Source organism: Capricornis sumatraensis, chromosome 16 (genome assembly GCF_032405125.1).
Source record: "Capricornis sumatraensis isolate serow.1 chromosome 16, serow.2, whole genome shotgun sequence".
NCBI classification, from domain to species: domain Eukaryota; kingdom Metazoa; phylum Chordata; class Mammalia; order Artiodactyla; family Bovidae; genus Capricornis; species Capricornis sumatraensis.
In genome coordinates this window covers 76945104-76968844 of record NC_091084.1, presented here as the reverse complement: position 1 = coordinate 76968844, position 23741 = coordinate 76945104, and the positions used below count along the sequence as shown (strand labels likewise).

The 23741-nt window shown below is 41.7% G+C and overlaps 1 protein-coding gene across 6 annotated transcripts in view; it reads left to right on the top strand.

Annotated features, from left to right (window-relative positions):
* Window positions 1–23741, top strand: part of AMBRA1 (autophagy and beclin 1 regulator 1) — a 135130-nt gene that overhangs the window by 72573 nt on the left and 38816 nt on the right. For all 6 annotated transcript variants that reach the window (XM_068988164.1, XM_068988163.1, XM_068988162.1 and 3 more), the window contains one exon: window positions 20837–20947. In XM_068988164.1, coding sequence (XP_068844265.1) covers window positions 20837–20947 — 111 coding nt within the window. The remainder of the gene's footprint in view (window positions 1–20836; window positions 20948–23741) is intronic.

Here is a 23741-nt window from a genome sequence, read left to right as displayed (position 1 = left end):
GACTGAGTAATGGCAAGTCCTGCCTGGACTGGAAGGCAGGAGATGGAGCAGAAAGGATATGACACAATAGGAGAGAGAAACAAGATGCAGTGGGGCTTCTGAAGATCATGTCAGGTTAACGAGATCAGAAAAGACTTCTTGTAAAAAGGGATTGAGAAAGTCCTTGATTGGGGGATTTTAGGAAGCATTTGTTAGCGGAGAGAGGAAGGAACCTAGATAGTAGGAACAGTATGAACCGAAGTACAAAAGTGGAGATATATTTAAAGCATATTTCCAGAAACGGGAATAATGTGGGAGATAAGCACAGAAAGGTTGAGGGCCTTGAATAGCAAACCAAGGAATCCAGTTGAGTTTTGGCGTCTAGGAGCCATTACAGACTTGTGAGCAGATGAGAGCCGCAGGCAAGACTCGCTTTTAAAAATGATCAGTCTGGTATAGGGAGAAGGACTGGAGTGAGGACAGCGGAGAGGAAGAAAGACGGTTCTGTAAAGGACAAGGGCCCATGGCTTAGTGATAACTGCGAGATTCTTTCATGATGTTACTTGTTGTTCAGTCGCTCAGTTGGGTCCAACTCTGTGGCCCCATGGACTGCAGCGCGCCAGGCTTCCTTGTCCTTCACCATCTCCCAGAGCTTGCTCAAACTCGTGTTCATTGAGTCAGTGATGCCATCCAAGCATCTCATCCTCTATCGCCCCTTCTCCCCCTGCCCTCAACCTTTCCCAGCATCAGGGTCTTTTCCCAGTATCGGCTCCTTGCATCAGGTGGCCAAAGTGTTGGAGCTTCAGCCTCAGCATCAGTCCCTCTAATGACTATTCAGGATTGATTTCCTTCAGGATTGACTGGTTTGACCTCCTTGCTGTTACTTACCCACACCCTAAGCAGCCTATCAAGAAGTTTGCAGGTTGTCATGCATTCTTTATGACAACTAGGGACAGAGTTTGCCTTTAAAAGCACCGCCATGCTTAGTGGTTTTCAGGCTTCCCTGGAGTGGTAGCAGACCCAGTGTTTCCTAGGAGTGCGTCTTAACAGCTCTGGCAGAAAGGAAGACACTAAAACATATCTTAAAGCTCCTTTTGCTTTCCCTTGTGAGATATCGCTTTCAAAACCTAGAACTCTGCCACAGGCCTTTCTCAGAAATTTATCTAACCTGACATTAAAAATAAACCTTTCTTTTCTTCAAGACAAGATGTTTTAAGGTGCTGTCTAAGAGAAAAGCTTGGGGCATCTGTGTATTTCATCTGTGCAGACAGACTGTTCCTAGTGTGAACCCAGGAAGCCTGTGGCCTTAAGAACCCCTGCTTTTGTTGAGTGCGAAGTTTGTGTGACCGTGTGCCATTGATAGCTGTCTGCTGGGTGGTTTCACCATGCAGTAGCTCAGGCTTTTACATGGTATAAACTTGATTCACGGAGACACAGGATGTGTTTCTGTGGGAGAAATCTTTTATCAAGAATTCCAAGTAAACAGAATATGGCCATCTCTGCCCACCTTTGGAATTTACTGGGACTCCATATCCCAGAGTATTTCACTATAGCCAGTTACTGTCTCACCCACACTTTGTTGGACAAGCCCTGAGATTGTGGGGAAGCATTTAAAGATCCTCACTGTGTGCCCCAGCTTCTTGTTTGTCTCTTTCCTTCTTATCCCTTTTTGCCTTTCAATAGGGAGAAGCTTTCATATAAAACAGTGTAAATACGTCTGTACAGGCACACACATCTATGCACATAGCAGGCCTGTGTGCCTCCACAGCCAGCGTGTAATAGTTGTTAACAGTTTGCCCTGCTGGCCTCAGTTCTTTAGCCTCAGTCCTTTTTTTCTGGCAGCCTCGTGGTTTGCAGGATCTTGGCTCCCCTGCAGTGAAATCGCGGAGCCATGAACCAGTGGACCATGGAGGAGTTCCTCCTTCAGTTCCTGAAAACAGAAGCCTTTCAGATAAAGTCAGAGTTCCCTTTGACCTCCATAATTGTATTTCCCATTCTACACAGAGGAAGCCCCTATCATGAATTTGGTTTATATAATTGCAGTCTGTTTTTTTTATAACTTTATCTATTAGTAAAATGTCATTGCTTTTTGTTTTAAGAGTTGCATTTTAATAAATGATACCGTATGTATCGTTTTTACAGCTTTTGAAATTCAGTGTTACCTGGTTTTATTAGTCCACAATGACACAGTTTGATTTGGCTTGCTCCTTTTAATTGTCACCTAGTATTCATCCATGGGCTTCCCAGGTGGCTCAGTGGTAAAGACTCTGCCTGCCAATGCAGGAGCGGCCGGCGACTCCCATTCAATCTCTGGGTTGGAAAGAGCCTCTGGAGGAGGAAATGGCAACCCACTCCCGTGTTCTTGCCAGGATAATCCCACGGACGGAGGAGCCTGGCGGACTGCAGTCTGTGGGGTCGTGAAGAGATGGACACGACTGAGCTACTGACGCAGATTGATTTATACACATTATCTGTTCCCTAGTGATGAACGTGAAACTTTGTAGATTTTTACTGTACCAGCATGCCTTGAATTTTCTTGACGTATGTCCTTGTGAACATCTGTGGCATTTTTTGGTAAGATGTTTACCCAGAGATAGAATTGTTTGGGCTCCTTTTTTCGTCAAATAGCACAGATTTATTGGCTACCAAAGACATAACCCTCTTCTTAGATGCTTGAAGGGCATCTCAGAGTATCATCCTGACTGGCACTTTGTAAAAATGGAAAACTTAAGATTTGTGAATTTTATTGCAAACCCAGGATCAAGGAGTTTTTCTCAAGGAGTTTTCTCAAGGCTTTTCTCAAACTAGCTATGTGGAATAAATGTATATGTTGAATATAGGGGATATTAAATGATAAAATGCAGAATTTTACTATAAATCATTATAAAGGTAACTTCTCACTCTTTGTGTTTTTCCTTTTATATTTTGTTTTTAAAACTGATTTATTGTAGGGAATTTAGACAGTGTCAAAATAGACACTATAAAATGCTTAAGTCTCTCCTGCTCCCTCTTGAATTTTAAGTGCTACAGCCGTATAGTATTTAAAATTTAAGTGAAAGATTAACTCTCAGTGCGTTCACTTATCTTTGGGATGTGTCTTTCCAAATCGTTCTCTATGCCTAATCATACACATGTGTATATTTTTTATACTTATATTGTTTTCTTCGTTTTGTTTTTAACAAGAGATGGGCTCATAGGGAACAATATATATGAAGGCTATCTTTCTATATCAGTACAAACAGACCTACTTTATTCTTTTTACTGGCTGCTTGGGGTTCCATAGTACTATTGATGATAGTTTGTTAGGCTGTTTTATTCCTTGATGGATGTTTATGTTTATAATTAAAGATAAGCTCCTTTTGCAAACTGTGTTGCTTGTTCCTACTCCCTGGATGTAGTTACTGGACTGAAAATTAACATGTGATTTGGTTCTTTATAATTCGGTCTGTCCCTGTAATGGATAATAGATAGTAAGGACTGTCTAGGGCATATCTTCTTGCTTGTGGAAGGGTACTTCGTAAGACTGGCAGTGAGCTTTTTTATCGCTCTCCTTGGTGTTCTTCACCTTTTGTAACTGTATGAATGGCAGAACTCTTAAGTCAAAAATCTGGAGTATTTACTGAGGAAACCAAAACTGAAAAAGACATATGTATCCCATTATTCATTGTTGCACTATTTACAATAGCTAGAACATGGACGTAACCTAGATGTCCATCGACAGATGAATGGATAAAGCTGTGGTAGATATACACAATGGAATATTACTCAGCCATAAAAAGGAATGCATTTGAGCCAGTTCTAATGAGGTGGATGAACCTAGAGCCTATTATACAGAGTGAAGTAAGTCAGAAAGAGAAAGATAAATATCATATACTAACGCATATATGTGGAATCTAGAAAAGTGGTACTGAAGAATTTATTTGCAGGGCAGCAGTGGAGAAACAGACATAGAGAATAGACTTATGGACACAAGGAGAGGGGAGGAGAGGCTGAGATGTATGGAGAGAGCGACAGGGGAACTTACATTACCATGTGTACAATAGATAGCCAAGGGGAATTTGCTGTTTTTCTGAGGAAACCCAAGCAGGGGCTTTGTATCAACTTAAGAGGGGTGGGATAGGGAGGGAGATGGGAGGGAGGTTCAAAAGGGAGAAGCTTCCAGGAGGAGGTGAGATTTTATTTAGATTTTACCCGGATTATAGACAACAACCTGAGTGCATCCTTCTGAGCAGTTGTCTCAGTATGGGGCTTGTTAATAATACTTTCCCACTTTGTGCCTGATATTAATGTCTGAACAGTGAATTTAATTAGAAACTATTTCAAATTAGCTGTTTCCATGTGACAAGCATTGTTTTCCCATGATCACGGAGCACAGGCATGGCTCTGGGGACTGCTCGCATCTCTAAGCAGTTGTGGTTTGAAACAGACCCATTTACCAAGCTCTCTTCCACTTATTTTTGCTCCACACTTTCCACTAGTTGGTGCCTGCACTTTAGAACAAAGGTCTCAAATCTTTTTTTTTCCAGTTCCGGATCTGAAGGAAACCAGCCTGGCGGGGCCAGCAGGGCAGAATGTCTTTCTTAATGCCTTAAAGAACCTTGTTACTAAGATTTCTGTCAGGTTTACTTTTGGCAGAATCAGGATGTAGTTTTGACAGAGTGCTCAACCATCTTCCTATAAGCAACTGTACCATATGGATTAGGAATTACCAACCTTTTAACCTTACTTTAAAAACCTTTTTGTTGTTGTTCATTCGCTAAGTTGTGTCTGACTCTTCGCGACCCCTTGGGCTGCAGCACGCCAGGCTTCCCTGTCCTTCACTATCTCCTACAGTTTGCTAAGATTCATGTCCATTGAGTCAGTGATGCTGTCTCACCATCTCATCCTCTGCTATCCCCTTCTCCTTTTGCCTTCAATCTTTGCCAGCATCAGGGTCTTTTCTAATGAGTAGGCTCTTTGCATCAGGTGGCCAAAGTATTGGAGCTTCAGCTTCAGCATCAGTCTTTGCAGTGAATAATCAGGGTTGATTTTCTTTAGGATTAACTAGTTTGATCTCCTTGCTATCCAAGGGACTCTAAAAAGTCTTCTCTCGCAGCACAATTCAAAAACATCAGCTCCTCAGTGCTCAGCCTTCTTTATGGTCCAGCTCTCACATCTGTACATGACTACTGGAGAAACCATAGCTTTGACTGTAGGAACCTTTGTTGGCAAAGAGTTGTCTCTGCTTTTTAATACACGGTCTAGACTTGTCATAGCTTTCCTTCCAAGGAGCAAGCGTCTTTTGGTGTTATGTCTACAGTCACTGTCCACAGTGGTTTTGGAGCCCAAGAAAATAAAATCTGTCACTGTTTCTATTTTTGCCTCTTCTATTTACCATGAAGTGCTAGCACGTGAAATGAGCACAATTGTACAGTAGTTTGAACATTCTTTGGCATTGTCCTTCTTTGATAGTGGAATGAAAACTGACCTTTTCCAGTCCTTGGCCACCACTGAGTTTTCCAAATTTGCTGACACATTAAGCGCAACACTTTAACAGCAACATCTTTTAGGATTTTAAATAGCGCAGCTGGAATTCCATCACCTCCCCTAGCTTTGTCTGTAGTAATACTTCCTAAGGCCCAGCCGACTTCATGCTCTAGAATGTCTGGCTCTAGGTGACTGGCCGCACCATTGTGGCTGTCCAGGTCATTAAGACCGTTGTTTTTTTGTTTTTTTAAACAGTTCTTCTGGGTATTTTTGCCACCTCTTCTTAATCTCTTTTGTTTCTGTTAGATCAGCCCTAGTCCCTTAACAAAAACTAAGTTGCCTGGATGCTTTATCTCAATGTCACAAGGCCTAAAATACGCAGTGTTTCCTTTGGACCGACTTGTGGGAAATCCATAAGGTCATCCACCTTATAGCTGTTTCCTGCACTGCAAAGTGATGGTGAAGTTAGCAGTCAAGACTTGAGTGTGGTCTTCTATATCCACAGATGCAGATCAGACATCACCTTTGCCCTCCAAGCCCATGGGGCATCTTTGTTGGCCCTCAGAGCTTACTCAGCCTTTCTGTCCCCGGGTAAATAGTGATGTGGCAGTGATTAAAGTGGAGTGACACCGAGCTGTCCTTGGAGCTCCAGCGTCTCCTGTAGATCGAGTGAGCCAGGCTTGAGGTAGACCGTGTCACAGGCTTGGGACCTCTGCGCCTTCGCCTCTGGGAGCAGCCTGGCCTCTTTCTTACACGTTGGCCCCAACTGACTCAGCGCAGTAGTGCTGTTCCCTAAAGTGTACAGGTGTGATTTGACAGGAGCTTTTCACCCTTTACAAACTGGGCCCCCTAATGAGAATGTGGGCTCATAGAGCAATAATTCACGTGTAGGTGGCCTGTAAGGAAAGTTTTAACAAAAGAGTTGGTTAAGAAGCCGATTTATTTTCTTGCTGTAAGTCTCTTGTCATGTGCTGAGTGGGGGCGGAAGAGGAGGGGAGGGTGGGGACTGGTGCTGCTGAAAGCATTTATCTTCATTTCTGCCATCTCCCAGTGTTTATTACCCTGTGATCGACAGATGAGGAAAGCTGCCAGTCAAACCCACGTTCAGCACATTTCCATTTCCCTTCATTGCAGACTTTAGGCTTTTGAAATCTGCATCGTCTTTGCAGCAGTAAAGGTCGTTTTCCTCCTGCTGCTGACAAGCCCAGGACCCTCTGGTCCCATCCCTCTCACTTGCACGTCCAGCATACAGTAAAGGCCGCAGGAGCTCAGCAGTCTGAGACCAGTGATGGGTGAGAGCCGGGCAGTGCTGGAGTCAGTCATCGCTCTCTTTATTATTCTCTCTCACCTCTTTCTCCCTGAGCCCTTTCCCCGCCCCGCATCCCTGGTCCCTGCCCATCCTCTGCTGCCCAGGCGCCCCTGTCAGCAGCCCCGTCTGCAGCAGTGAGAGGATGATGTCCGCTTTCCAGATGCCCTTCCTGTCTTCTCTCCGGGACCTGCCTGAGCCAGTGTCCTCCCAGGCGCAGAGGTTGCTGGGACCTAAAGATAGGGAGTGCCAGGTTGTAGGGGTTGTGGAAGTGGAGGTCGCGTGATCTTCGTACTCGCATCCAGCCTGCATGTCTTCTCTCAGAGTAGAGGCTTTGAGGAAATTCCTGGCTGCAGGGAGTAAATGCAGGGATTTTTGTTTTTGTGTGGGGGCTGTTGGGCTTTTTCGTGTGTGTCTCTGCTTCTCCTGAACACCGTCGGGGTTTGGAATGCTGCTCCTAATCTTTCAGTTGCATGTGTTCTTGTGAGCTTATTTGGTTTTTGGTCTTCAATAATGTCTGTGGGTAGAAGAAAGGTAATGATATTCATTTCTTTGAAAATGGATGTTCTGCTTTCATAATTACTTGTCCCAGTTACATCATCAGTATAAGTGTAGAAAAATTGCTTCATTAGGACATATATATCGAAGAAGGGCAGATCTGCAGAGTGGTGATGAAAACAGTCCTTGGCGTCTTTATCTACCCACACGGGAGCATCTTAGCTTGACATCAGAGAGCTAGGAGGTACCAGTCACTCTGCCAACAGTCAGGATTAATCCTGAGTTTTAATGTGAGTGGGAGGATGGAGTGAGGACCCAGTGGAGAGCAGCCTACTCCTTTGCTTTAGGGTGGCGGTGCATCGCTAACTCCCGCGGACACTGGTACCACTGAGGCAGCGTGATTGAATCATCACCGATCTCTGAATTAGGAAGCAAAGTAGCCTGATGGCAGCCCCTCGACCTTTGAACTTTCTGAAACTCTCTGTCTAATGACATGAGCCCTGTGCCCTGTTTGACCTCTTCAGATGGCTTTTTAAGGGAGAATACCCATGCCAGGACTAGAAGTTACATTCCCGCATCAGACCTAATGACCTCCTGTAGGTTTGAATATGATTATAATTTCACACCATGTCTGTGGATGACTTTGTGTGCATTCTCTCTTTTAAGACACATTAAAAACTAATTCCAGGGTTTCCCTGGCAGTCCAGTGGTTAGGACTCAGCACTTCCAAGGCAGGGGTCATGGATTCAATCTCTGGTCAGGGAACTAAGATCGTACATGCTACATAGTGTGGCCAAAAAAAAAAAACCCTAATACCAATACCACATACTTCCACTTACAGAATGTAGAATTGTGGCTACCAGGGTCTGAAGAGAGAGTAAAATGGGAAGTTATTGTTTAATGGGTCGAGTTTCAGGTTTGTAAGATGAAAAATTTCCAGAAATCGGTTTCACAACAATGTGAATATGCTTAAAACTACTGAACTGTATACTGAAAAATGGCTAAGATGATAAACTTTATGTTATCTGCTTTTTGCCACAATTTTTAAAAAAGATAGTATCAGATTCTTTGTGCTGCTTACTCCAGATTGCAAGGTTCTATCCACAGCTCTGGCCTTGATGACCATCTGGTTAAATGTCCCTTCCTTCTCTTGGCCTGTTATAAAGCTGACTCTGCTATGGCCACATAATCCCGGTTTGAATTGTTGTTTAGGGAAAAATTCTGATGACATTGTGATATGTAGAAATCTTTCACAGCTGTTCCTTTTCCCTTCCTTGCATAGTGTCTGTCTTCTAGGCCTGACTAATATCCTTGTTGTTCACAGACTATAATTTATTACTTTGTTGGCCTCATCTAATGCTTTTGACTGCAACAGTATCTTTCTTGGGTCTGCTCCTAAAGTTCAGGATTTGTGTGTGGACTAATGCTACCCTTGTTTTTTATGAGCAGGAGCTTTAGAGCCTTTAGATGTTTACTGGACAATAAAACTATGTTGGTTTAGGGGCCCAGTTCCTGCTAAGAACACATCTAGTCAGGAATTCCCTGGCAGTCCAGTGGTTAAGGCTGCCTGCTCTCACTGCCAAGTTCCTGGATTTGATCCTGGTCGAGGAGCTAAAAATCCCAAAAGCCTCAGGGTACAGCCAATAAAAGAAGCACATCTAGTCGATGACATCAGTTTCTACTAAACATTTACCCTTTAATTGAAGTTCAGTGTGTTTCAAATCAAGGAATTCCCCGGTGCTCCGTGGGTTAGGGCTTCATGCTCCCACTGCTGAGGACGCGGGATCAGTCCCCGGTTGGAGAACTTAGATCCCACGAGCTGAACACGCGAGGGGAAAAAAATTGTGTGTGTGTGTATAACCTTTACTATATAATGAGTGATCTCAACATCAGTTTCAGTGACCAGTGAGAGCAGTTACCAAACAGTCTAAGTCTGAAAGACCACATGCCTTACTGAGCATATTTCCTGTGTTGTAATTATAGTCACCCGAGTGATATTTTTGAGGCCCTTATTTTGTTTTATTTTTTATTGAGCTAACAGTGGTTTATAACATTATGTCAGTGTCACGTGTGGAATATAAAAAACAAACAAAATACAAAAGTATTATGTCTTTATAGAAAATTATGTCCCCTAATACTTCTCTTGTTTTTTAGCCTCAGGAAAAAATGAAGGTTGGTTTCAGCTATAGATGGTATATTCAGATTTGATCTTTGAAAACATACTTCTTCCTTCCAAAGGAAATAAATGTTTCCCTCAGCACTTTCGTGATTTCTTGTTTCCATGCAGTGTGTTTCCTATAAATAAAAACTCTTATTCTCATGCAAACCTGTGGTTTATTTATAAAAACACATGCAGTGGAACGCTACAGCCATGAGAAGGAGTGAAACACCAGTACATGCTAGAACACGGGTGCACTTTGGAAACATGCTGAATGAAAGAAACCGGAAGCAAACAGCCACTTGTCATATGACTCCATTTATGCGAGATGTCCAGGAGAAGCAAAGTTACGTAGACAGAAAGTAGATCCTCTGATCTCTTCACTTGCTTTGGAAAAAGGAGCAAGTGGGGCAGGGTGGAGGGGAGTAGCTGCTAACAGGAAGGGTGTTTTGGAAGGTGGGGAATGATGACAGTGGCCTGAAATTAGATGGTCGTGATGGCTGTTGTAAATTTGATTTTGATAATGGTTGCACAGCTATGACCTAGCCTAAAACCACATATACTCTAAGTAGGTAAATCGTATGGTATGTGAATGATATCATATAAAGCTGTTACTTGTAAACAAACTGCATATAGTTTGGTCATTCTCCTCGGTGTCAAAACCATACATGAGAACTAAAAGCAATCTCTACCTTTGGAGAAAGTCTTATCATCTGCCACCAGGAACTCTGCCCAGGTCCCCAGGCTGTAGAATGATTGGCTATGGTCTTAGACGAGATCTTTTTAAATAGTGAAAGTGAAAAGTGAAGTTGCTCAGTCGTGTCCGACTCTTTGCCACTCCGTGGACTGTAGCCTATCAGGCTCCTCTGTCCATGGGATTTTCCAGGCAAGAGTGCTGGAGTGGATTGCCATTTCCTTCTCCAGGGGATCTTTCCAACCCAGGAATCGAACCCAGGTCTCCCGCATTGCAGGCAGACGCTTTACCTCCTGAGCCACCAGAGAAGCTAAAGTGAGTGTTAGAGAGTGCTTCGTTATATATTCCTTCAGAGAACAAGTTAAGGACTGCATTTAAATAAAGCTTTCTGCAAAGAAGTGTTCTTCCTAGAATGCTATTCATATATACTTAGGAAGCATACTTTTTATGTCCAAATAATACTGTGTTCTATTGCTGTAAGTTATTTTTCATGAACAGAATCCAATTTATTAATTTACAAAGAACTCAGTCTATTAAAAAAAATGCTTAAAAATAACCAAACATAAAAATACACAAAAGATATGTGGGTAGGCAGCACACACTAAAAGAAATACAATGAGCCAGTAAACAAATATGGCACAAAGAAATGCTCATCAAGACTCTTAAATTATAAAAGAAGTGCAAAAGGATACCAAAAATGGAATTGCCTTATTTTATTTCATAAAGCGACCAAAATGTATATTGAATAGTTTTTAATAATAGCCTTGTTGAGATGCAATTCACATACCATATAGTTTACCTGCGTAAAGTATATATAGTTCAGTGGTTTAATATATTCACAGAGTTGTGCAGTCATTGCCGCTGTCTGTGTATTTCAGAACATTTTATCACCTTGTAAAAAACCCCATACCCATTAGCAGTCACTTCCCCTTCCCCCTCCACTTTTGCTGCCCACTCCAGCCCTGGGCAATTTCTAATCTACTTTTTGACTATTGCTTTGCCTATTCTAGACATTTCATGTAAATGGAATCATACAATGTGTGGTCTTTTGTGGCTGGATTTCTAAGAAGAATTTTTAAAAGTTGATTAGTTGTTTAGTTGGATCTGCCTTGGGGTATCTAGTGTCAGTTCTGCTGACCAATTAGCAAGCGGGTTTTTAACTTCATATCACAACCAAGCAGGAGAGTGATTGTGCTTCCAGGCTGATGGGTGTTTGCACCCCCAGCCTCATTCTTATTCTGTCTTCCCAGCAGCAGCATACTCAGAGACAGCCGTTCTGAATTAGGCAGCCTCAAATGTAGCAATTTTATAGGACTGAAATATAATTTAATCGTTTCCTTCTTTGTAACTTGACCTTCTCTACCCTCCCGAATTAGCTTTTCTGATAGATTTGCTAATGATTCCTATTGTTCCATATTTTCACTGTACTGTTGAATCACATACTCTTCATATTCCTGCTCCTAGAACAGATCTTGGAGAGAGGCTAAAAAGCTGTTTATTAGGGAAACAAAAGGTCCCTAATTCTCCTTTCCAAGCAACAGGAGAAAAGAGTCTGAGAGAAGCGGAAGCAGAGATGCATGCAGGCTACCAGACTTGGTAGAGCTCACCTACCATATGACTGTCATGATTGTTAAGGTTTTATCCCTAGACACATTCCTGAGGCTTCCAGCCTGCATATTAAAGACCTGACTCAGAATGAGACTTGGCAGCTTCATTTTTGCCATGGTTGTTTTCTGATGGTTGGCTAGGATCACTGGATTCAAGTTTCTTTTTCCTCTAATATTATCTCTCATCAGAATAATTCTCATTTACTCTTTTGCTCTGAGGTTCTGGAAGAAGAATTCTGTGGTTGTAACAGAACGTGGTCTGCTATGACTTAACAGTATGCTTATGGACAGCTGCTCTTTTCCACTGTTTCCTAAAACATGAATGAGAATCTTGGGGGCTCTTTCTCTCTCTCTTTTTCAAATAATAGACTTTTCTTTTTTAGAGTAGCCTCAGGTTTACAGATTTACTTGGAAAGTACAGACAGTTCCCATATATTTTCTTACTTCCCCCCACACCCATAACCTCCCCCATCATCAACATCCTGCCCCAGAGTGGTACATTTGTTATAATCCATGAACCAGCATCATCACCCAAAGTCTGTAGTCTACATTAGGACTCACTGTTAGTGTTGTAAGTTCTGTGGGTTTTGCCAAATAAATAATGACATGATCCACCATTATAGTACCATACAAAATAGTTTCACTGCCCAAAAAGTTTCCTCACACTCTACCTGTACATTACTCTCTCTGGCCAGACTCCTGGCAGCCACTGATCTTTACTGTGTCCACAGTTTTGGCTTTTCCAGAATGACATATAGTTTAGAATCATGTGAAATACAGCTTCTTTATTCTTTCACTTAGTAATATATGCTTTCTTCCGTGTTTTTTCATGGCTTGGTAGCTCATTTCTTTTTAGAAGTGAGTAATACTCCATTGTATGGATGTACCACAATTTACTTATCCATTCTCCTATTAAGGGACATCTTGGTCGATTCCAAGTTTTGGCAGTTATGAGTAAAGTTGCTGTAAACGCCTCTGTGTAGGTTTTGTGTGGACACACACTTTCAGCTCATTTGGGTAAATACCAAAGAGCATGGCTGCTTGATCATATGGCAAGAGCAAGTTTAATTCTGCAGGAAACTGCCACGCTGTTCTCCAGAGTGGCTGTGCCACTTTGCATTCCCACCAGCAAGGAATGACACGTTCCTGTTGTTTGACATCCTGTTCAGCATTTGGTGCTATCAGAGTTTTGGATTTCAGCCATCCTGAGAAGTGTGTGGTGGTTTCTCATTGTTGTTTTAATTTGCAGTTCTCTAATGAGGAATGATTTTGAGCATCTTTTCATATGCTTATGTGCCATCTGTGTATCTTCTTTGGTGAGGTATCTGTTCAGATCCTTTGCACATTTTTTAATTGTTTTTTTTTTTTTAATTGTTGAGTTTTAAGAGTTCTTTGTATATTTTGGGTACCAGTCCTTTATCAGTTAAAGTGTTTTGCAAAGATCTTTTCCTAATCTGTTGTCTTTTCATTCTCTTTAACAGTGTCTTTTACAAAGCAAAAGTTTTTAATTTTAATGAAGTAAAATTTATCAATTTTTTTCTTTTCATCGACTATGTCCTAAAAGTCTTTGCCAAGCTCAAGGTCACCTAGATTATCTCTTATATTATCTCCTACGAGTTAGAATTCTGTGTTTTACATCTAGGTCTATCCAATTTGAGTTAATTTTTTTTTTTTGAAAAGTGTAAGGTTTGTGTCTGTCTACCTTGTAGATGGATATCCAGTTGTTTCAGTACTGTTTTTGAAGAGATTTGATTCTCTATTGAATTGTCTTTTCTTCTTTGCCAAAAATCAGTTTACTATATCTGTGTGTGTTTATTTCTGGTCTCTTTTCTGTTCCATTGATCTAGACGAACGTCTAGAATAGACGTACTCTTTTGCCAGTGCCACACTGTCTTGACGACTAGACTTATAGTAAGTCTTGACATTAGATAAGTCCTCCAAATTTGGGTTTGTTCTTTGCATATTGTGTTGGCTATTCTAGATCTTTCGCCTTTGCATATAAACTTTAGAATCAGTTTTCTAATATTTACAAAATAATGTTCTAGGATTTTGACTGGGATTGTATTGATTCTGTAGATCCGGTTGGGAGGAATTGACAGTCTGTTAACAGTACTTAACAGTACTAAGTGTTCCTATCCATGAACATGGAATATCTCACCCATATTTTTTAATATCTTTTGTGATTTCTTTCATCAGATAGATATTGTACATGTTTTGTTAGATTTACAAGTAAAGTTTTCATTTTTCTGGTGCTAATGTAAATGGTATTGTATTTTTAACTTCAAATTTTCAATTCCATTTATTCATTGCTGGCATATAGGAAAGCAGTTGACTTTTTGTATATCACCCTTATATCCTGCAACCTTAATAGTTCCAGGAATTTTTTGTTTCGTTTTTGCTAGTTTTTTTATTCTTTGAGATTTTCTACATAAATAGCTCATGTGGTTTTCACAGCAAGTGTACTGGAGTGGTTTGCCAGTTCCTCCTCCAGTGAATCACGTTTTGTCAGAACTCTCTGCTGTGACCTGTCTGTCTTGGGTGGCCGCACACGGCAGGGCTCATAGCCTCATTCAGTTATGCAAGCCCCTTCACCATGGCAAGGCAGTGATCCATGAAGGGGATTTGTGGATGACACCACTCTAATTGCAGAAAGTGAACAGGAACTCAAGAACCTTTTGAAGAGGGTCAAGGAGGAGTGTGGAAGAGCCAGTTTAAGATTAAATATTAAAAAATTAAGATTATGGCCTCCGGCCCCATGACTGCATGGCAGATAGAAGGGGAAAATGTAGAAGCAGTGACAGATGTCACTCCTTGGGCTCCAAAATCACTGCGGGTGGGGGCTGCAGCCATGAACTCAGAAGACGATTGCTTCTGGGCAGGAAAGCGATGACGTACTTAGTGCGTTGAAAGGCAGAGACGTTATCCTGCCAACAAAGGTCTGTGTAGTCAAGGCTATGGTCTTCCCAGTGGTCACGTATGGTTGTGAGAGCTGGAGCATAAAGAAGGCAGAACGCCAAAGAATTGATGCTTTCAAACTGTGGTGCTGGAGAAGACTCCTGAGAGTCCCTTGGACAGCTAGGAGATCAAACCGGTCAATCTTAGGGGAGATCAACCCTGAATATTCACTGGAAGGACTGATGCTGCAGCTGAAGCTCCAGTCCCTGATGCTCGGAAAGATTGAGGGCAGAAGAAAAAGAGGACATCAGAGGATGAGATGGCTGGACGGCATCATTGATGCAATGAACTTGAATCTGGGCAAACTCCAGGAGATGGTGAGGGACAGGGAGGCCTGGCACGCTGCAGTCCATGGGGTTGCAAAGAGTCAGACTTAACTGGGGACTGAACAGTGACCACCACAACATAAACAGCTATGTCACCTGTGAACAAAGAAAGTTTTATCTCTTCCTCCCTGTGCCTTTCTTGTCTTACTGCATTTAGTAGGCTTCCAGTACAGTACGCAAGGGGAGGGATGAAAGGTGCTTGTTCCCAGTCTTAGGGAGAAAGCATATACAGTTGACTCTGAAACAGTGTGAAGGAGAAGGACTCTGACCCCCACACAGTTGAAAATCCATGTATAACTTTCTAGTCAATTCTCCATACCTGCTCTTCCATACCCTTGGATTCAACCACCTGCAAATCAGGTAGTAACATAGGACATATTTGTTGAAAAAAATCTCTGCATATGTTGGACTCATTATAGTTCAAACTCATATTTTTCAAGGGTCAAGCTGTCTTTCCTTACCTTTAAATGTAGCTACAAGTTTTTTGGAGACATTGTTTATCAAATTGAGAAATACCCCATTCTTCCTGGTTTGATGACAGTTTTTGTCAAAAATAGGTGTTAGATTTTGTTGGATGCCTTTTCTGCATCTATTGATATGATCATACAATTTTTCCTCTTTATCAGGTTGATGTGATGGATTATATTAACTGATTTTGAAATGTTTAATCAGCCTTGCATACCTGGGATAAATTCCCCTTTGTATAACTCATTTGTATACATTATTGTATTTTACTTGCCAACATTTTGTTGAGAATTTTTACTTCTGTGTTCATAAAAGATATTAGACTGTAGCATTTCTTTCTTCATTGTCTTTGGTTTTGGTATTGGGGTAATACTGGCCTCAGAAGCAGTCTCACTTCTGTTTTCTGAAAGAAGTTATAGAGATTTGGTGTAATTTCTTCCTTCAATGTCTGATAGAATTTACCAGTGAACCCACATGAGCCTGGCACTTTCTGTTTTAAGAGCCTTCTAATGATTGATTCAGTGTATTATATACAGGTCTATTCAGGTTATCTATTTCTTCTTGTGTAAATTTTGGTAGACTGTCTCTCAGGGAACTGGTCCATTTCACCTAGGTTATCAAACTTGTGGACATTGAGTTACTTGTAAAGTTCTTTACTGCCCTGCTAGTGTCCATGGAATCAGTAGTGATAGTCTCTCTTTCGTTTCTGATATTAATCATTTGTGTCTTCTCTTTTTTTCTTGTTAGCCTGGCTAAATGTTTGTTGATTTTATTGATCTTTTCAAAGAACCAGCTTTTGGTTTCATTGATTTTTTTTTCCCCCTCTATTGATTTCCTGTTTTCAGTCTCACTGATTCCCACTCTAATTTTGATTATTTCTTTTCTTCTGCTTACTTTGGATTTCATTAGCTCTTTTTCTTATTTCATAAAGTAGATGTTTAAATTATTGATTTTAGATCTTATTTTCTAGGGTATGCATTCAAAGCAGTAATATTCCATCTAAGCACTGCTTTTGCTACATTCCACAAGTTTTAATAAGCTGTATTTTCATTTTCATTTAGTTCAAAATATTTTAAAATTTCTCTTGAGATGTCTTCTCTGAGCCATGTGTTATTTAAAGTGTGTAGCTTAATCTCCAAGTATTTTGGAATTTACCAGTTGTCTTTCCATTACTGATTTCTAGTTTAATTTCCTTGTTTTCTGACAGCATGTTTTGAATGATTTCAGTTCTTTTAAATTTGTTACAGTGTGTTTTGTGGACCAGTCTGTGGACTGTCTTTGCCTGAGCTGTCTTTCAAGGAGAATGTTCCTAAGGAATCTAGGTCCTACACATTTGCTCTTAATTCTGAAATGAAGCGTTTCCCTTTCTTGGCCCTGGCACGCTATTTGGACCCGTCTCCTACGCAAGAACCTCTGCCTCTGAGCTGTTGCTTACAGAGCTATACCTACAGAGGAAGAGCATATAGAGATTGGTGTCAATAATTAAAGTAACTTTAATGGAAGTCATTTATTAGGTGGGTTTCCCTGGTGGCTCAGTGGTAAAGACTTTGCCTTGCCAATGCAGGAGGTGTAGGCTCCATCCCTGGGTTGGAAAGATTCCCCGGAGAAGGAAATGGCAACCCGCTCTAGTATTCTTGCCTTTGAAATCCCATGGACAGAGGAGCCTGGCAGGCTACCGTCCGTGGGGTTGCGAAAATGTCAGACCCAACTTAGCCACTCAGCAACAGTAACATTTATTAGACACTTACTGTTTGCCATCACTTCACAAGTATTTTTTCAGCGAGTTTTCCAAATAGCCCTGTAAATTGAAAGGATTTTTATTTCCTTTTTACAGATAAGGCAACTGAGATTCAGAGAGATTAATTTACAGAGGCATACAAATATAGGTACTAGCAGTAAGTGTCAAAATCAGATCCATCTGATTCGAAGCCCATATTCTCAGAAACCATGTTAAAAACAGGTAACTCATAAGATCCCAGTGCAAGGCAGACTGTAATCCGCGGCCACAACGGGAGACTGGAAGTTTGCCGAAGGAATATTGTGTAATGATGTGCCTTTCATTAGTTTGTCTCCAAAATCGGTGTCGCCGACGGTTCTGGTGCCTTTAGCAGTGAGTGAGCATCCCAGTAGTACTGCTTTCTAAGAACACTGATCTTGAAGCTTAAATACAGGCTGTGTTTTATCTAACTTGGTGTTTCCCAACCAGGAATGATTCTGATCCCCAGGGAACGTTGGTGGTGGTCACAGCTGGGTGTGAAGGGGTGGTGTGCTCCTAGCAATCCAGCAGGAGGCGGCCAGGGCCACTGCTGAGCATCCCAGCACACACAAGACCCACCCATCCCCTAAAGGAAGGCTTACCCAACCCAAAATGCCAGTTGCGGAGGTTGAGAAACCCTGAGTCTCAGCTCATTCCACTCTGCTGTGACTGCAAATACCTCGAGCCCTCACCCTCACCCTCACCCTCACCGTGCTGTCGGGGTTTGATTACCAAGGCTAAGTGCCGCCTCTGTAAATACTTTGTTGTAACTCCGTCCATTAATTCCCTCTGGCACCTTTCCTGTACCTTCAGCTTAGCAGCAGGAGGCCTGTTAAATGGTTGAGTTTTTTTTGTTGTTGTTTTTTTAATAAGGTGATACTTTTTCTTCCTGATGTTTCCAAGAGACAGGCTCAGTTGGCCTGCAGTTCTTATGGAAGAGAACCTGGTGACGATACTCTGATCTGTTGCTGGCATCTTTAGCTCCCTGATCTGTGTTTACACGGCCCTGAAAATCAACTCTCCCAGGTGCCAGGCTCCATTCCACCTCAGCACTCTGGCACCACTGGCAGAGAATGCTTCCCCACAGTCTGACCATGCTTGATCATCTTATTGCCCAGCTATTCTCCAGAAGATGTCTCTTGGGGCATGGACATGTGGGGGTACTTCTGGAGCTGTGGGTTGGAGTCTCAGTCATTTGCTTTCCAGTTGCAGAGCTCTTAAAGCATCTGGTATTTTCTGTAACTGTTTTCCTATTTGTAGCTCTCGTCCTCTCCCCCAGATTTTAAGCTCCTACAATATGGGGTTTGTTTCTTCAGATTTTTTTTTTTTTCCCTATTCTCTTAGCAACTAGCATTTCTTTCATCATATACCAAGAAAATCAACTTGGCTTCTTCCATTTTGGATTATGCACTTGTCTGCTAAAATTTGAAGGAAACTTTAAGGAACTAAAGTACTTTGAGAGAGACTAGTGGTCAGAGGTTGATATCAACCAAACCAGAGGAACAGTTCATAAACTCAGTGGAACTGAGCCTGAGTCCAAGTGAAAGTAAGTAATTCTTTCTGGGAAGTGGACCTTGGAATTTTAAGAATCATTTTCATTGTCAGGGAAGCCTGGAGAAATCAACAAAGTTCCTATTAAGAAAGTCCTATAGGTAGCTTACCTTCCTCGGGACCCAGAGGTTCAGCAAAATTTCCCAAGTCAGATACCATCATTACAGAATTTTCTATAAAGGTTAAAAGCAAAGGCATGTGTTTGTCTCATTGAAGTGATACGCCCCAGGGCCCTCAGTAGGGGTTTGAGGTCAGTGGGCTCATTGACAGACCACTCAAATGCTGTCTTGCTTAGGCCTTCGGAGAAATCATGACCATTTTGGACTATGTCTTTGAATCTGCAAGATTTTAAGGAATATATTATTTTGATGGTATTGGTTTATCTAGAACAGTATTTCTCAACCTTTATTTTATCATTACCCTCCGAAGAAGCCTTTTTAGACACTTTTCCCCTAATCAATCCCTCCCATGAAATTTTAATATCACAGATATGCTGCATATCTGCTCAGATACTCCAGTACTTTGATGGGAACCTGGGGATTGTACTCTCTCAAGATTTTCCCCCCACCCCGAACTAGTTTTCACCCCTACAAGGGCAGGACTGCCCATGTTGAGGATATGTTAATCCATCGATAGAAGTATCATCATCTTGGAAATGAATTTTGTGTGTGCGCCTTTCTTAACAAATTGAAACAGGGACAAGGAGTCTACCAATTCACTAATGTTTGAAAGAGTTCTCGTGCAGTGGCCTGCAGTTCCTGGGGGAGAGTGAGCAGAATACTCTTCTCATATTTCATGACTTGTATGGAGACCGTCTTCTCTCTGAACAGTCTTGACCATCTGAAGAAAGAATAGGGAAATACCAGGAGGAGCAGAGCAATAAATGAAGCTCTCTAAAAGGAGAAGGGAAAAAAAAACCTCTTGCAGTGACATGCATAGGAGGAAGGTGGAAGAATATGGAAGAATCTGGGTGTAGAGTTGTCCATTGTTCCAAGGCCAGTCAGCTTTAACAAGTTCAGTTTCTCAAAATTGGTGTTAATTTGCAGCAGGAAACACCGTTTAGGTTGTATATAGCATATACGAACGTTCTATTCTCCCAAGAGGGTTTGGCTGTGTCTGATCAGAAGGGTGGTTGTGTATGAAACGCACCTCAGAAGGAGGAGGAGGAAGAAATGACATGTTCATGTAAAATGAAATACAACTGCAAATTAAAGTGTCACCCTGTTTTAAAAAAAAAAAAATCCATTTTTTATTTAATTGGTTACCAAGGAAAAAAATGTCATACAGAAGCGTATATCTCAGGGAATGTTAAACCGTGAGATTTTACAAGTGAATCTGTATTCAAGGAAGTTCTCCTGGAGTGGGGGTGGGGCAGGGCAGGAGGGTTATAAAATATTGCCTTAATAAAAATATTCTGATGCGGAAAAGCTAGGCTCATAAATTTCTGTTGTGTTACATGCCAGGGGTCCAGAAAAAATGAACAAATATTACCTCATTTGTTCTTTACTGTCTCTGTCTATCCAATCAGCTGAATGCTGGCTGCCTGCTCCCTGGAGGAAGCCTCTCCTTTTGAGATGTTTTCCTGGGAGGAAGGTCATATATATACAAAGGAGATGCTTTCTCCCTAAGAGCGCTGCTCACCACAGAGACATCCAGGGACTGAATGCTTTTCTGCGGGGCCTTTCTGTATTAACGATCTCTTCTCACTCTTCATGTTTCTTTCCCAGCGTTTTTATGGAAACTCATCTGTCTTTTCAGACTGTCTCTTTAAGCCTACCAGACAGTATGTTGCCACACTGGTGGTGCTCAGTCAGTGTTAAGTAATAGTGGAAAGGGGGGCTGATTAATATAACATAACATAATATGGGATTATATTTACAAGCAGAATTATTCTTGAGAAACATGTCTGGTTTCTCTTTAAGATAGAGACTTGACAGATAGGACTTGTCAGCTGTCTTCAGCCTTCAGCATCTGCCTTTTCTCCCTCTCCTACTGACCCCAGTGTTGCCTCCTGTTTGCAGTGGAAATATGTAGATAGATCTATAACGTGCTCTCTTTGTCTTCTCCCCGACCAGGGGCAGTGATTGGTGATGGACAGTCTGCCGTGGCCAGTAACATTGCCAATACTACCTACCGGCTCCAGTGGTGGGACTTCACTAAGTTTGACCTCCCAGAAATCAGTAATGGTAAGCCAACGTAGAACTGGGGATCCCGGTGGAAGGTCTGTCTGTTACTGGTGAGCCAGATCTCTGAGACCCGCAATAGCACTGGATTTTTCATCGCCTCGTTGAGTAGCTGACGGCTCCATGCCATTTCTGCAGCTCTCCTCCAGATCTCGCTAAGCAATTCAGCAAATGTCTATTGAGCACCCACCCTGAGTAGTGAACTAAAGTGGACAGCAAAATGAATATTTCTGCCCCAGGACTTCACCGATTAGCATTCATTGTCTCAAGCCTAGAGGTTGGATGGAACTGAGAGAAAGAGAAAGTGATGGGAGTATAGGAGCTGAGAGCCAGACCCTTGAGGAAAGACTACAGTGATGATAAACTCATATTAATCTAGATCCAAATGGAACAAAGGGAGTGGCCTGATCGATGTGTGATTTGTAGAATGTCTGTCTGACAGTCCATTTTCCCAGCTTCTAAAGGACTCCGCAACCTCATGTCTCAGTTATTCAGTTGAAATCACAGCATCTTAGACGTTTCATTTCGTTTCTCTCATGATGCACTCTCACACATTCCTGAGAAGTGGAGGTTCAGCCTCTGCTTGAACACTTGCAGTGATAGGGCACTGTCTGAAGAGTTAACTCTAGCCCGTCACTGCTCAGCTCCTTTTCGGATGTTTTTTCTTATACCCAGCCACCATTTCCCTTGCTGTCACTTCCTCCCATTGGTCCTGGGTCTGCCTCTGAACCTCCACAGAGTAAGTCTAGTGATGTCTCTTTTGACTGACAGTCCTCCAGCTGTTTGAAAGTAAACTGCCACTTCCCTTTAAATTGCTCTTTTTAGGCCAGAATTCCCGAGGTTCCTTTTAAGATCTGGTTTCCAAATCCTTGACAGTTCTGCTCATTTCCCTTTTTACGTTTGAGGGGGGCACAACAAAGTGGAACACTCCAGATGAGAGCTGTCCAAAACAGAGTACAGTGATGGTCTGGACAGTGTTAGTTCAGCCTGGTGTTTCAGCAACCTTTTCTGAAGCCACTGATGGGTTTGCAGTCACTTATAATTCCTTGATAATTGTTAATACCAGAACTCTACCACCCTATACTTACTTATGCAGTTCGAATACTTTAAAAACCAAAGGATTATATCTGTTTCTGTTAAGTTTTATCTTAATAGTGTACTTAATAAGTACTAATAATTGTACTTCTTAGTTCCTTCCTCTCAATGTCTTTTCAAACTTCGACTCAGTCCTTTTTCCCCAGCCTTGTTTACATCATCTTCTAATCTGATAAACGTGCTTTCTGTCTGTCTTTGGATTGCTAGCAAAAGTGGTACATCAGGACTTTGCACCAAGCCTGGTGCTGTGTTCCTGTGAACTTCCTTTAGGTTGATTTTGGTTCATGAATTTGCACCTGAGCTTGGTTCTTCACTCGTGAAACCCATATTTTTCATCTTGTCTATAGGGTATTGTAAGAGCTTGTCAGATACTTTGAAATAGTCAAGATAGCCTCCGTCTGCGGCATTTCCCAGTATGCTAGCCTTGGTATCCTTATGAGACCATAAAAATGAGGTCAGTTTTTCATGTCCTGATGTTAGTGAAACCTCAGTAGCAGTCATTTTCTTCCCAAGTGCTTTTAAGCCACATGATCAATAATCTATTCTTTAACTCCACTAGAAATCAGTCTGCCTTTTACCTTGTTAAATACTGTTTGCTGCTTTACCTATTTCTGGCCCAGATCTTATTTGCCATAATTTTCCCCAGATACTTTGTTTCTTTATTCTATTTGATTTTTTTTTTAATTACTATCTGAAATACATTTACCGAAGATTTTTAAAATATAAAAGGATATACAGTGAAAAGTTTTGCAACTCTGCTCCCAGCTACACACCTCTCCACCCCATAGGCATAGTTAGTAGTTTCCTGTTTATTTTTTCAAAAATATTATATATATATGTACAAGTACATGGAAATGTATGTTTTTCCACCTCTATTTAAGCTAGGTGGTAGCGTATTATACTCTTTGGAAAGAAAACTGTGACAAACCTAGATAGCATATTAAAAAGCAGAGACATCAGTTTGCTGACAAAGGTCCGTGTGTAGTCAAAGGTATGGTTTTTGCCAAAATAATTATATATCTCTAAGTAGGACTGATTCCAGATAAATAATAGGGCAATACTTCCATTTAAAAAAACAAAAAACAAAGGTATGGTTTTTCCAGTAGTCAGGTACTGATGTCAGAGTTGGACCATAAAGAAAGCTGAGGGCCGAAGAATTGACGCTTTCGAATTGTGGTGCTGGTGAAGACTCTTGAGAGTCCCTTGGACTGCAAGGAGATCAAACTAGTCAATCCTAAAGGAAATCAACCCTGAATATTCACTGAAAGGACTGATGCTGAAGCTCCAATACTTTGGCCACCTGATGCAAAGAGCTGACTCATTGGAAAAGACCCTGATGCTGGGAAAGAGTAAAGGCAAAAGGAGAAGGGGTTGGCAGAGGATGAAATGTTCAGATAGCATCACCGAGTCCATGGACATGAATGTGAGCAGACTCTGGGAGACAGTGAAGGACGGGGGAGCGTGTGTGCTGCAGTCCGTGGGGTCCCAGAGAGCTGGACAGCGCTTAGTGACTGAAGAGCAACAGCACAGCACGGTGTACGTACTGTCTTTCTGTGCTTTGCTTTCTTCATATCGTGATGATCTTTCCCTATCAGTGTAGAGCTTATTCATTCTTTTTTATTGACTGCCTAGCATCCCACTGCCCAAATGCAGCCTCTGGGTTACTTGTTGTTGTTGCCCTGGGATTTGTTGCTGTGTGCGT